This window comes from Ammodytes marinus (genome assembly GCF_949987685.1).
Source record: "Ammodytes marinus genome assembly, chromosome: 16".
Classification (NCBI taxonomy): domain Eukaryota; kingdom Metazoa; phylum Chordata; class Actinopteri; order Uranoscopiformes; family Ammodytidae; genus Ammodytes; species Ammodytes marinus.
Window position 1 is genome coordinate 16,700,938 of NC_137220.1, and position 12,995 is coordinate 16,713,932.

The 12,995-nt window shown below is 40.7% G+C and overlaps 1 protein-coding gene across 1 annotated transcript in view; it reads left to right on the forward strand.

The window, feature by feature from the left end:
- The first annotated feature begins 8,049 nt into the window (after nt 1-8,049).
- Nucleotides 8,050-12,995, forward strand: part of LOC307263544 (protein kinase C beta type-like) — an 82,519-nt gene continuing 77,573 nt past the window's right edge. The window contains exons 1-2 of the mRNA XM_080044709.1: nt 8,050-8,461; nt 10,116-10,147. Of these exons, the coding sequence (XP_079900835.1) occupies nt 8,292-8,461; nt 10,116-10,147 (202 nt within the window). The 5' untranslated portion in view covers nt 8,050-8,291. The remainder of the gene's footprint in view (nt 8,462-10,115; nt 10,148-12,995) is intronic.

Here is a 12,995-nt window from a genome sequence, read left to right on the forward strand (position 1 = left end):
ATAGCTGTGCCTTTCCCACTATGACGAGTTAAAATGACAGCTGCTAGAAAGGTCTGTAGTGTGAGAGCTGGGAAAGCACAAAGAAAATATTTAGAGGTACTGTAGGTGGTCTTGTTGAGAGTAAAATGAGAAGATAAAAACAGAAATAGACAAACATGAAGTTTAAGGAGAAGTTGCTTCATTGACGGCCCTCATACATAAAACAAAAAGGACCATTTGAACATCACAGACTAAGGTTATCAAACATATGGGCGTCTCCTCAAAGCACATAGTGTATGTCTAGTTGGAGTGATGCATTGGAGACAGGGTGGAGGACAACAGACGATTACCTTGAATAACTGCACGGCTTTCTGGTGATGTGCGTTTTAAATAGGCGCCTGTTGTCTGGGTGGGGCTACAGTTAAAAGACTGGTTTTGCTGGTGTCTTGCTACATAATGAACCAGGTTTAAAGATGTGCCCAATGTAAAATGCTATAGATCTTAGTTTTAATGGTCATGATTTCATTGTGTGTACTATGCTAAAATGAAATTCCCACCTGCATTCACAGTCTATGTTGGGCTTTAGTTTAGTCCGCAGAGTTACTATGAAGTTCCTCATTAATTATTATATAGTAGTGAGTGATGTAGTTAAAGCCTATCAATCTATGTATTGATATGTTGGTATAACAAATGGCCTGTCTGACCCAGGATTCTCGTTAAGTTACCCCTCAAGCGGCCACTGAGGTTTGTCTGTCAATTCAGTGAGCTCCATGCCAGTTAATGGTACAATGACACAAGTGCAAAACATATTTATATAACACTGCTTCCCCCTAGTGGTAGCTAAGCATTTAGACGCTGATTGCAACTACTCCTATCTAGTGATGGTAAATACCTCTAAATAGAGACACTCTGTGCTCCCAGTGCAATTGATTCAACCTGTTTAGATAATCAAATAGTCTGTCTATCTATCTTCTTGATGAAATTATTAAAATAAATGAATAAAACACAGTTGAGAGATATTTCTGATGTAATATTTATTCCATCACTAGCAAACCACTTATTTTTTTCTTACATAAATCCCAACAGTTTATTGTAGTGTAGATTTGGAACTGCTAGATTAGCGTTGTGGTGGTTCAGAACACTTTGGAGGAATGCAGCAAGCCATTTAGGATATAGGTGAAATAGGATTAAATGGCAGTTGCCCAGTGGACAGTAAAACAGTTTGTGCGTGGCAAGAGGTGGAAATGTACAAAAATCTTCAGTATGTGAGAAATTCTAAGAGGCATGGTCAACACAAGATTACTGTATATTGGCCACTAGAGGGCATCTTTTTCTCATTTAGGACAATCTCTGAGCTTCAGAGGAGGTAATACAGAAGAACGGAGATGAGAGCGATACAGTGTGATGGAAAGGAGAGAGAGAGAGAGAGAGAGAGGTCATTATAAGGTTCTGTGTGGGTGTGCTTAGATGAGAGATGGAGATCACCATGGGGCTGGAGGTAGAAAGTATCTCACTATTTCCTTCTCTCCATCTTTTCCCTCCATCTCCTTTCTCTCTTTCTCTCTCATCCCTCATCCCTCGAGATCCAGTCTATCACATATAAATAGCAGTGCTGTACACTTCGTAATGAGACCTTTTTTCATTTCCTGACTCCTCATTTGATGTTCAAAGGTCAAGTCGATGATTTCTTCATTGAATAGTAGTAATCATTGTGAGTGCATATGTATATTCTTGGGTGGGCATAGGATTTGTTTTGCTTTTTGCCACATTCAAGAGATCTGCAAAAATTAGCAGCTTGTGAGTAACTACTACTACACTGTGGTCGTGTGCATTGAATTAGCCCGGCCGTGCTGCTAGCTGAAATGTATTGCTGTTGTTAATGCTCTGGGAAACTCAAATCTTTCAGTATAGAGGCATACAGAGGTTCACATTTTCCCACCCTCTCTCCACACAGGTGTCCCCATCAATCATATAGAGTCACCTGTGCTGAGCATCAAGAAATGTTATAACTTTGTCCATAATGTAACAAAATGCTGAGCCTCAAATGTAGTAACTTTTTCTCATTATGTAACAACGTATTACATTTTGGGTAAGTAATTATTACATTATGGAGCGAGCAAACCGTTTTTGTCCTCTGCATTTATTGTATTACATCATAGAGTGAGTCAATAATGTAATGTATAGAGTCAATAATAGTTTGCCTTTAATGTAATTAGTTGTTGTTACAGAATAGGCAAAAAGGTATTATGTTTTGGGCATTTCAGCATTTTGTTACCTTGTCAACCAGTTATTACATTTTGGGTTGGTACATGTTGGGCTCTAACAGGCCCCTTAGTTTAATGAGGGCTCTCCAGGGCTGAACCTCAATGCAGGTGTCTGTTTCTCCTGTTGAAGCTCCTTTCCGACAGGTAAAAGTGAAGCAGCTGGCACCAGTCCATGCACATCAGAGTGGAGATGTTGTTTACAGCCTCCCCGGGCCAACAGTGGGAGTCAGCACACTGTGAGGGGAATAGGCAGTTTCAGTGTGGGAGAAAGAGGGAAATATGTGCAGAGAAATACAGTAACAAAAAATGAGAGATGTCCTCCAGCTAATCGCTGTCTTGTGAGCATCCAGCCTCAGCAGGTTTGCCAACAGAACAGAGGTGTGTGCCGAGATACACACACACACACAACAGTCTATCGATAGTTGATGATTTATTTCATTATCTTATTTTGCATCGAGAACTTGTCAAATCTACATTTTGTTTTTCTGTTTTTTTTACTTTCAAATACTGTGTTTGTGTTTAATATCTAATATATTTTGTTATGCTTGGATAATAGGAAGAAGGAGGGAAGAAAGAAAGTATTGAGGTTGAAAGAAGTTGTCTTTATTAGTGGAATTTTCTAAAATGGAAGGCTTGACCCACACAACTGGCATGTGTAGATTGTCTTTAAGCAATGTTTAAAGGTGTCTAATTTCAAAACACTATACAGTGAGCCCATTTGCCATTTGGGGGAAATAAATAAATACCCACCTGAAAATGTATTTTTACTTGATTTAACCTTAACCCAAATAGCACACAACATTTCAAACTACTTGCAAACAATAAAAAGCATCATTCATCATCATCAGTATCTCAAACAGATGAGCTTTACCCTCATATAGACCACTGTTATGTAAGCAAAGGTCTTAAAATGACTCATGACTAAAACAACAAGCCAAGTGTGCTTCACTATCATTTCCATCAGTCATTTTCTACTAGACGACTATAGATAAAACTGGTCTTTTAGCCTTTATTTTTCTATCCAACAGTAACGCTTTTCTATCTGAGAAAGTGATAGAAATTTATTAAAATTCAATCGAAACTAGGATGTTGTGAGGGACCACAGCTGTCATTCTAAGAAGCCATGGAAGTAGCCTACAAGAATCCAACGAATGTTACCACAAAAAAATTAGGCTTCTTAAAGTGATGATGAAATGTGGTACTGATTGGACAATGTGGCTATAGCAGCATCCTGATTCTATTCCCAGAGGTATTTTGTACCTTCATTCAAATGATTCCGTATTCAATCGTATCCCATATTTAAATTTGAGGTTAGATTAAAATGCAAATCAGCAGAATGAAAATATACGTGATATATATACACTTCCTGCTGGCCCACAGATAACACACGCAAACACGCACACTGTGAAGGGTCCAGTACAATGTGGCAATTAACATAATTACACAGATCGGTGTTTAGCTGCACACACACACACACACAAGCCATCCACCCCTGTGCTGACGGAGGTGTCAAACAGAAGCACTAAGCACACACAATCACACAGAGTCAAACATGCCCACAGCTTTGCACAGTTCAACACATTCATGCAACCACACACAGACGCACAAGTGCACACAGCCAAGGAGAGAGAGAGAGAAGTGCAGATATGCAAATGCCGTTTGAAAGCAGGGGTTGAGGGTCACAGGAAGAAAGAGATGCAGAAACAGACAAAAAAGAGATCAGAGAGGGAGATAAAGTGAGACAGAAAGCAATAGGAACCTTTAACGTTAAGTCACAAGTTACATAAGTAAGGTAATTGCGCCTCTGTCCTTCTAAGTGTGGGTTTACTTACCTTTGACTAAACATACCTGTGTGTGTGTGTGTGTGTGTGTGCCTGCGTGTTTGGGCGCGCGTGTTTGTGTGGGCTACCCAATACAGCAAGACTTTTTTCTCTCCACAGGCTGCTAAAGGGCCACAGCGAGAGAGGAGTGTGTGGGAGTATAGTCAGACAAAATGTGTGTATGTGTGTGTGTGTGTGTGTGTGCAGGGGTTAGAGATTCAAAGTGTTGTGCTTGGGCTAATGGCCGGTTGCTTGTGTGAATGTGGGAGGGCGGTTGGGGAGGGGGGTTGAGATGGTATACTTTTCCTGTCTCATTTTAACCAGAGGAATCAAGACAAAGCAATCAGTAGCGCAGCATATAGTTGGCGTGCGAGTGTGTGCGCATGGAAGTCGCGCGTCAGAGTGTGTTCTGTGCTGTACACATAGGATGACAAAGGAAATAACAGGTTTTATGTAACAACTCCCTACCTTTTAGGGTGAAAAAGATGAGAAAAAGGCCCACTGGAGAGAAAGGATGCTCAGCAACACAAAGAAAGAGATAGAGAGAGAGAGAGAGAGAGAGAGAGAGAGAGAGAGAGAGAGAGAGTGAGACATGGTGACATATCAGGTGGAACAGAGACAGAGGAGAGACGGGGTGATCTGTCAAAGTAGTGGATACACTAAAGCAAGACAGGGAAGCCAGGCAGCTACATTGTTATGCATTAATTTCACACTGTTGCCACATTGTATGTCATTTAAAAAAAACACTTATTCCTCAGTGCTACATACAGAACATGTCTTAAACCTGCTTACTTTTCTTTGAAATGTATCCCCCCCCCCTCAACAATTCCTACAGTTTTGTCTTTCTATTTCTTTGGCGTAAAAGACCCCATATTTTGAGCGGGTAGTAAGAACCATAGAGGAAAATCCCCTTGGTGGAGTCAGTCAACACTGGTGATGGTAATAGTGAAGGAGCAGGACATAATGTTCTCACTCAAGCCCTTTGCAATAAACTCCATAGATCAGGCATAAAAGAGACCTCTCTCATGGCGGGCATTTTGCCTTGTCACATACATGTTAAACTGTACTTGAGTACATTCCATTAAGTGTGCAGAGGGTCATCGTTAATGTTATTATGTACACCTGTGCTTCTGCAGCGCTGACAAGTTCATATGTCGGTTGTGAGAAGAAAGGTCTTTTCAAGATACAGTGTAAACAAAGACAGATAGAGATGAGAGCGAGCCAGCAGTTATAATTGCTGAAAATGTGATCCATGCCCTTTAGAAAACCATGTAGTTTATTTATGTAGTGTTTCCGTATGGAAAATTCGACCAATTGTAGAGCATTTCAGGAACTTTGTTATTGCTCCGGCCCCCAGACACGTCTGACCAATGAGTTAAAAGAACGTTCTCACATGGCTTACTGAACATCCAACCTAGTTTTCCAACTAGACACTCACCAGTAGTTCAATACCCCAATAGTTACATAAGACCAGCGGCTTATGTGTGCAACACCATGGGTCACCATCTCACAGTCTATGCGTACAGACAGGCCCATTCAGGTACTCGCAGGCTATGCTTACGTCACCAACAGCGTCCCTCGATGCCTGTCACCATTGCAAATTGAGCCGCCCTTATCATTTTTACAGTCTGCTGTCCTTCAAGACCGCCGGTTATGAAACACTGCAGGTACCTGCCTGCCTCTGATGTTCTAGTTTGAATAAGCGAGACAATAGGGACCAGAGAGGTTAAAAACTGTGATTTGAGCTGGTAGCTGGGTATACAGTAAACCTTGTATTGATGAGACCAGTCACCAGGGTGACACACTGTTATCTGTCCTACGGCTAAATCAATCTTATCTAGGCCATTCACTGGCGGCAGACTGCCATCGTGTAAGTAGTGTGTGTGTGTGTGTGTGTGTGTGTGTGTGTGTGTGTGTGTGTGTGTGTGTGTGTGTGTGTGAATCTGAATGATATGTAGGAATTGAGCATGTTTACTTTTCTCTAAGCAGTGACTTTGTGCTTCACACTTTCCATTCACCCGTGTCACTTCATCGTCATCAGTCCTTACATATCCCTCCCTTTGCATTTACTATAGAAATGTAAGTTGTTAAATAGTTTATTGTCTCTTTCCATGAGGCATCACATGTCAATTCAATAACTGATGGAGTCATAGCAATTGAATACCTCAAATGCATCTTGAAAAACCTTATGGCATGAAATGCATCGCCACGATGATCCTTCAAAATCCCTTGGAAAGCAAAGATCTTAAAATGAGACGGAACTGAGCAACTGTGTTTGCTTCCAATGCCAGATTAAGTTATCAAAAGTAATTCCCTTGTTGTCTGTTGTTTGCATCCTTCAGACCTGATGGGGCGATGTCTGGGCTGGCTAGTGGAGGGATGATGGTTGCTGTCATGATAAGGGATATGAACTCAGAAAGGTAGAAGGAACAGCACGATGGACAGATGCTCCAGCCATGTTTAGGTAAAATAATATAATTATAATGGATTGGATTTATATAGCGCTTTTCTAGGCACTCAAAGCGCTTTACAGGGTGTGTTTCTCTCTGAGGGTTCCCAGGTCTTCTTCTGTTCTCCATGAAGCTGATGGCCTTCCACAGGATCACTGCTGGCCATGTCAGACAGATCTGAACGGTCAATTCAAAGTATACAGCACTGTGACTTGATGTTCACTGAAGCGTTTTTGGGGGCGATTTTACTATACTGATAATATCAATTGCTTTCATACCTCTGGGTGAATTAGACCATAGTGGACGATTCTATAAATCAAAAGGCAGGACTGCATGACAGTACTGTATAAGATTTTAGCACCACTGTGCAACCCGGTCTCCTAGAAATAATTTTTAAAGGGTTGATTTACACTTTTTTTTAAGAAAAGTACTGACATACCATAGTGCATTGTAAAGGGTCATTGGTTTTTGTAATGGTTACTCTTGTCCAATCTGGCTCCAAAGAAATTCCTTTCTAAAAAGATGAAGTATGACATAGGAGAAATACACCGTTTCTGTTCAGCTATAAGCAAGGCTTTAGCAGTCTGAGTTTGACAAATCAATAAGGCATTTACCCTAGATAATTTCAGTATGGACTTGCCTATTTGTGGTAATGTGTCTCCACTCTGGCTCAGAAAGAAAAATCTGTCTATTGAAGAACAAAGAAGGAATGTCATACTAAAAAGGCTGCAAAGATAAAAGAAGATAACCACTTTATCTAGCTCAAACTGCAGCACCTCATGTAAGCTAACTCCAGAAGAGAATTGTGAATTCTCAAAAAAACTAACCTGCATTCATTTTGAGACTATGTTGAAATGCAATGTGATGATGTGAGTTGATTGGTCTGTTTTTTTTTATTTTAATTTTCAGGATTATCCAAAAACTGTCTGGTTATTTAATCCACTAAAATCTCCCACTTTATTTTCTAGTAGATTACTTTGCCTGCCTGCATTTGCATCAACCAAGTCTCTAGACTGGTTGATCCTAAGGCAACATTGACTAAATTCACCTGAAAAAAAGGTTTATCTGATGTTAGCATTATCTTCAGCATGACACAGGAAATAGATAAGGTAAAGAGCTCCCTATGCCTATTTCACAGTAGAAATTATGTTTATATAGGCCTAGACCTATTTAACCTACAGTAATAGTCAAATGCAGTGTTGTGAATGATTGGAAGGCATAATTCAAGTATGCCTATATATTTTAAGTCAGCACATTAAAAGAACAAATTGAAAAGCTCTTTTTAGTAGAAAGAGTCAGAGCACAGATAGATAAATTCGTTTTTACACTTGAGACTTTCAAAATAACACTCACCTCAAATGTCAAGGAAAAGTAAGGAGGTTAAAGCTCCTCTGTCTGTCTCTCTCTCTCTCTCTCTCTCTCTCTCTCTCACTCTCTCTCTCACTCTCTCTCTCTCTCACTGGTAGTCAGCGTCTCTCTGTGCGCTCAGAAGAAAAGGAGGAAGCACACACAGATAGTGTGAGAGAGAGAGAGCAGCGCAGCGGCAGCCCCGTCTATTCTAACCGAAGGACACAAATAACAAACTACCGAAAGCTAACCATCAATTGAGTCGCAGACACGACGATTCCGAACTCTTTTCTAACCGGAACAGAAGCACGAGGCGACTTTTCTTTTTTTGCAAACCCCTAGAGACGCGCTGAGGCACCAACAACTTGTCGTTGGGTTTAAAGTAGCCTACAAAAAACAAAAAACAAAGAGTCGCTCAGATAGTCGGGAGAATGGCAGACTCGGCGGCGGCCAACAGCGACGGGGAGGACAAGCCCATGCGGGGCTTCGCTCGCCAGGGAGCCCTCCGCCAGAAGAACGTGCATGAGGTGAAGGACCACAAATTCATCGCGCGCTTCTTCAAGCAGCCCACCTTCTGCAGCCACTGCACCGACTTCATCTGGTGAGGAGCGGGAACAGGGTGCACGGAGGAAGTTTTAAAAAAGATGAATATAGCCTTTTTTAGTTATTTCAATCATTTTGTTATCATACAAGTTTCAAGTTTAATACAATGTAGCCTACGATGTAATGACCATTTAAAGCAGACAAGTCTAGAGTGTGAACAATGAGGTCTATTGATGTTAAAAAGTAACAAGGTTGTAGATCAGTGTTTGGTGCTATTAGAGTACAGCTTGCTCGCAGTTTTCTCAAAATAAAAAAAATATTTCAGTTTATTCATGTACTTGTTGATGCTATAAGTGTGAGGTAGGCTATAGAGCAGAAGGGAATAAAGGGCTGGACGTATATTAACCATAGCTGCAGACCATCATGTGATGCTGAAGTTGGCAGAGGAACTGAGAGGCAGAGAGAAAGAAATTAAACATTATTCTCTAAAAGCATTGGGGATTACATCCAGCAGAAATAACCTGAGTGGCAGACATGTCACCATAAGCAGCCCACCAGGGTTTACTAGACAGTGACTGCACTTGGGTCATTAAATGAGTTGCTGGCTCTAGGTTGGCCTAATTTGCCCGGTTTATTATTATCTGCGGCGCTGTGCACTATTCCCAAAACGGCTATTATTTAAGTCCTGTGATGGGCTTTTTAATTTGTGAATGGCTAAATGATTTGACCTGAATCTAATGGGATGGTCTCACTGGTTGTAAATACCCTTAAATAGAAGAACACTGTGCTCCCTGTGTGATTGCTTGACCTGTTTAGATGATCAAACAGTCTATCTATCTATCTATCTATCTATCTATCTATCTATCTATCTATCTATCTATCTATCTATCTATCTATCTATCTATCTATCTATCTATCTATCTATCTATCTAAATAAGCACATAGTGATTTGCACACTATGAGAATGAGCAGGGCTGAATTTGTGTGTGTGTGTATGTATGTGGGCGTGTGTGGGTTCGTGTGGGTGCGTGCGAGTGTGTTCACCTCCAGGCATCAAAGCATTCTCCACCATTGACTAGGTGTGGTTGACCATTTGGGCCTGTGACAGTGTCAGCTCTGCCTAATAATAATCTAAATGTCCTGACTGCCTGCAAACCACAGTCGGTGTGCACATATAAGTTGTGCTCAACCTGTATGGCACACACACAAATGGCGGCAGACAGTATTTGACTTTTCCCTTTGCACAAATGTCTTGAGGCAAAAAGAGTGACGCTTTCAGAATTCCCTTTTTAAGTTGTGTGTGTGTGTGTGTGTGTGTGTGTGTGTGTGTGTGTGTGTGTGTGTGTGTGTGTGTGTGTGTGTGTGTGTGTGTGTGTGTGTGTGTGTGTGTGTGTGTGTGTGTGTGTGTGTGTGTGTGTGTGTGTGTGTGTGTGTGTGTGTGTGTGTGTGTGTGTGTGTGTGTATGGATGCTAGAGAGAGAGAGAGAGAGAGAGAGAGAGAGAGAGAGAGAGAGAGAGAGAGAGAGAGAGAGAGAGAGAGAGAGAGAGAGAGAGAGAGAGAGAGAGAGAGAGAGAGAGAGAGAGAGAGAGAGAGAGAGAGAGAGAGAGAGAGAGAGAGAGAGAGAGAGAGAGAGAGAGAGAGAGAAGTGTAGTGTATGCGCGTCTGTGCCTGTACATCGTTCAACCTGTTCTCTGTTTGTCTTCTCTCCACAGGGGTTTTGGCAAGCAGGGATTCCAGTGTCAAGGTAGGTGCATGAAAGTCACACACACACACACACACACACACACACACACACACACACACACACACATACACATACACAGAACAGCAAGAATCACACATTTAAATTTTCTTCAAATAAGCAAAACTACAAAGTGCCACGTGTAAGTGCAGTTTTAGTAAATACAGTATTTATGTATAATATATATAAATGTATGTAGTTATTATTAATGCATATGCACGGTTCAGATTTATCCCGGGAACAATTTAAGGCAGGCAGACCAGAACAGCCATGTTTCCTGAACATTACTAAATTAAAAATGTTTTTGCTTCACCATCGTCATATTTCCATTATTAATTTTACAATGTCACACAAGACAGACATACAATACTACCTCTTTTATCAAAAAGTGCCGCTTGAATCAACAGAAACCCAAAGTTCATTGTAGCTACTACTGTGGCCAACTGTGTTCATAACTACTTAAAGAAAGAAATGACATAGAAATGTCCCATTATAAAGCTTAACACACTGCTGCCTGCATCCCTAATATAGAAGAAGTTGGAAGTTGGACTGACCAATTTCAGAACGGTTCATCGACAGCAAGGCTGTTGACTTTCCGTGTCTATAAAGTGAAGCGAGATATCTGGTTCATAAAAGAGACTGATGAAGCTAACATCGCTTTAGTACTTGGTGCCATTGGACACACCACATTGATGAGGAGGACTTGATCTTCTTTGACTGTTTGATCTTTTTCTTCCTCCAAATCATACTGTATATCCACCATCTCAATACAGTAGAGAGGGATTCAGCATCAGCTTTGTACAGGGAACCACTTTAGCTAGCATAGCCAGCTGACAGAAATGGTGTGGTGCTTTGTGCCTTTGTGCTGTTGTTTTTTTAATCAATTTGGTTTAAGTCATTTTTTTTCAACTTCTATTAACTGCCAACTGGATGTGTTCAAGGATTTCATGTCTCCTAGCAACAGTGAAATATTCAGACCCAACCATCTATATGTTATAGAATGGTAGAGGTGCTGTTTTACGCAGCAGTGGGTAGCTCATAGTGCCCATGCACTGTTTATGTAATGGGTCAATAGTGTCCTTTATGAAAAGCTTCCGCTTCACAGTAAGGACCTTTAGTGCCTCTGGAGAGGAAGTCGTGTGGAGAAATGATTTCACATGTAAGATTTCAGATATATTGTAGGTGGAGAAAGTAACAATATAACGTACATTCAAGTGTGTGTGTGTGTGTATGACGTTAAGCAACAGTTTAGACATACCTTTTCCATCAGGTGAACATGAACACTCACTGTTTCAGCTTATCACGAAGCAGTGGTGGCTATCTGCTGCGTCTGTGTGTCTTTGTCTTACTCTACAGGTGTGTGTGTGTGTGTGTGTGTGTGTGTGTGTGTGTGTATTATCTGAGTTGCACTCCAACCAATGTGTCTGTCTGGGGCAGCGTATCGCTTCCTTATAGCTCAGGGAGAAAGGGAATTCCTATTCAAGGACACACACACGCACACACATACACATACACACTTGAGGTGGGATCAGTGTTTGAATGGACTTTGCCTCTTGGGTGTTCATGGTTTTGTTATTTTGAAAGTCACATAAAGAACAAGAAAATGTTTTTCCTTTTTTTTTATTATTGTATAAATAAACCAAAGACAATGGAAAGAAACAGAGTTGATATGGCCTGCATGTTTACATGTCGTTCACTGAAAGGTCAAATCATCCATTAGACCTGGCGGGCTTTGCATACAGCAAAACAGCTGCTCTCTCTCTTGTATGTTTGAGAGCTGAATGGTCTTAACTGGATTGTTTGTATGCTTGCTCCCTGAATCATTGCATGGCTCCTGTGTGTGTTATTCCAATGACACTTAAAGTCTCTTTAAATTGTGACTCTGGCCGTTTGTCTTTTGCGTTTTGTCTTTAATTTACTGAACACCTGTCAACGTGGTCATTGCTTATTTGATTGCTCCAAATGTTTCAGATCCATCAAAGGAAGCATATTTTAGCATCTGTTACACTTCCACTGCAAGTGATATATAATGCCAACCAATGGCCTTCGCTGTAATCACATAGAAGCTTAGCTATTCTCATACAATCCCAATATGATGAACTTTATTTGTATAGCACCTTTCATAGAAGAAATGCAGCTCAAAGTGCTTTCCAATAAGTTCATGTCCAAACATGAATATTTTCTATTGGAATACCTGTTTTGTGTTATTGCTCTTGCCGGTCTGACAACTTGACTCTCAAAGCGAATGTTATGTGTGTAGGTTCAACAAAACCTCAGTATTAGTATCAGACATTGTGATATTTGTTCCTCTTGCTATACGTACTGCCCTGTCATGGCTGAAAAGGAGAAGTTAGATTTGCCTCTGCTTTTTGTTGACACAGCAAGGTAAATACATATTGCTTTCCAAAGAAAAAGGAAATCACAAAAATAGTAGTTTACGCACTACACATACACGATACAGGTCTAGCAGGTAGCAGCAGGAGGCAAGGGGGAACTGGGCAGAGAACTTCTAACCCCTAACATTAACCTATAACAGCTTTCAGACCAGGCACAGGCAGTCAAAAGGAGCTTGTGGTAATAGTGTTGTGTAATCCTATTAAGGATGTGGTCCAGACATTTGCGCTTATAACTTACTTATTTCCTGCCGAAACTAACATAAAGGTTGAACTGGAAATGTTGCCACGTTTGATTGTAGCAGTATTTTAACTTTACATTTTTCAACAATCAATATATTTTAAGACACCATGCTAAACATTCTATTTTAGAAAAAAAAAGGATTAAAATATCTACAGAAACGTAAGCAGCATAACTTACTTGTCTGTATCTATAACTATATGAATTCAAAGCTGAC